Source organism: Crotalus tigris, unplaced genomic scaffold (genome assembly GCF_016545835.1).
Source record: "Crotalus tigris isolate CLP2741 ecotype Arizona unplaced genomic scaffold, ASM1654583v1 scf7180000024379.1109085, whole genome shotgun sequence".
Classification (NCBI taxonomy): domain Eukaryota; kingdom Metazoa; phylum Chordata; class Lepidosauria; order Squamata; family Viperidae; genus Crotalus; species Crotalus tigris.
In genome coordinates, this window is record NW_024100549.1 from 1,093,880 (window position 1) to 1,095,507 (window position 1,628).

The 1,628-nt window shown below is 43.4% G+C and overlaps 1 protein-coding gene across 1 annotated transcript; it reads right to left on the reverse strand.

The window, feature by feature from the left end:
- LOC120301367 (actin-like protein 9) lies at positions 1–1,628 on the reverse strand. The gene has a single exon (XM_039328511.1). The coding sequence runs from the start codon at positions 1,423–1,425 to the stop codon at positions 82–84; it is 1,344 nt and encodes a 447-aa protein (XP_039184445.1). The 5' UTR covers positions 1,426–1,628; the 3' UTR covers positions 1–81.

The window sequence follows — 1,628 nt, forward strand, 5'->3', positions numbered from 1 at the left end:
GCCTATGCAACACAGAGATTTATTATGAGTTGCTTTTCAGCCATTTCAGCCCTAGCTATCCCGGGCTTCATTTGGGCCATTCTAATAGCACTTCCTATGGACAATGAATGGTCCATGCTCATGGTATTGTTCCTTTCTGATCCAGCATGGTTGAAAATTTTTCAGGGAAGCAAGTATGGATCCTCCAGTCCAGACGGAATAGTGCCTGAGTGGAACAGCCATGACTTTGACTTTTGTATTTGTCTGCATGCTGGACATTACATCATGAGTAAATCTCCTTTCAAATCCTTCAAAAAGAGATGACCCTCCGCATAATATTATGTTTTCATACATTTCTTTTCTGGATTGTTCAGGGACCTTCCTTAAGCTTTTTTGGGCCATGTCATGGATTCCTACAAGTGTAAGTCCAGGCATTTGAGGAGGGCTGAACAACATTTCTGGACACTGAAATCTCTCCTTTCCTAAAGTGATTACTTGGCCATCTGGTAACTGGTAGTCCACCATGTATTCTCTCTTTGGACGATTCCACTCAGTCTCAAAATCAAGTGCAACATAACAGCATTTTTGTTTGATATCATCAATAACATCCAACATTCTTTCATCAAAGTAATTCCCCATGTCTTTGAGGAGATCCATCAAAAAAGATGTCATATTGGCTCCAGCAATGTCCATCCTTTCTATAGCATGTGGCAAATTGTATCCTTGATAGACTGGTACAGAGTGTGTCATAGCATAGCCTGTATCTACCACCAACCCACTAATTTTTCCATGAGCATACACTGATAGTACAGACTGATATGCCACATACATTCCAGGAGAATTGAGAGACTCAAAGACAACCTCCACCAATTTTTCCCGGTTTGTAGTTGGACAGAGAGGAGGATCAGACATTAAAAGAGCATGGTCTTCTGGAGCAACTTTGAGGTCATGGTAGAACAGGTGCCTCCACAGTGTTTCAGCTGCTTCCCAGTCTATGATTATGCCATGCCTTACTGGAAAAATAATATCGGTATCAGGTTCCAATCGAGCTTGCTCTCCAATGAATGTATCTTGTCTATCTCTTCTAGTCCTCATAGATTTTTCTGTAGGGTGTCCAACTAATGTCCCAATGACTGACTGGGGGGTCTGCTGACCTGCAAATCCAGCTTTACATGTCCCTGTACCAGTATCTATGACAATAGCTCCTGTCTTGACAACTGAACGCCCTCTTTCTGGAGTACTTGACCTTCTCATGGTAACCCCTCGTTCTCTGGAAGATGATCGAGATCCAGATGGCTGGTCTAATGCATATCCTGTGGATGGGGTCCTTTTTCTTGAGTATCCTGGGCTCATTGGCCTTGATCCTGGGCTCTTTGATCGTAGAGATCCAGGACTCCTTGGATAAGAAGGCCCTGGACTGCCTGTCCTATGACTTCTGGGTAACATAGTAAATGTGTCTCAAGATACCTTCTCCAAGAGCAAATCACGTTGTGTAATACTTAAATGTCAAGGGCCTTTGCTTTGGCTAACCATGAATTCTTATCAATATCTCTGGTGATCTTGCTTCAGATAGGCAAGTAGCACTGCCCAATGATGATCCCTTCCCTCCAACCATTGCTTGGGGGAAAGTGCGTCAGCTCATCCTGCCA

Excerpts from the sequence above, each read along its gene's own strand:
- LOC120301367 (XM_039328511.1), bottom strand. The coding sequence starts at position 1,425 with ATGTTACCCAGAAGTCATAGGACAGGCAGTCCAGGGCCTTCTTATCCA.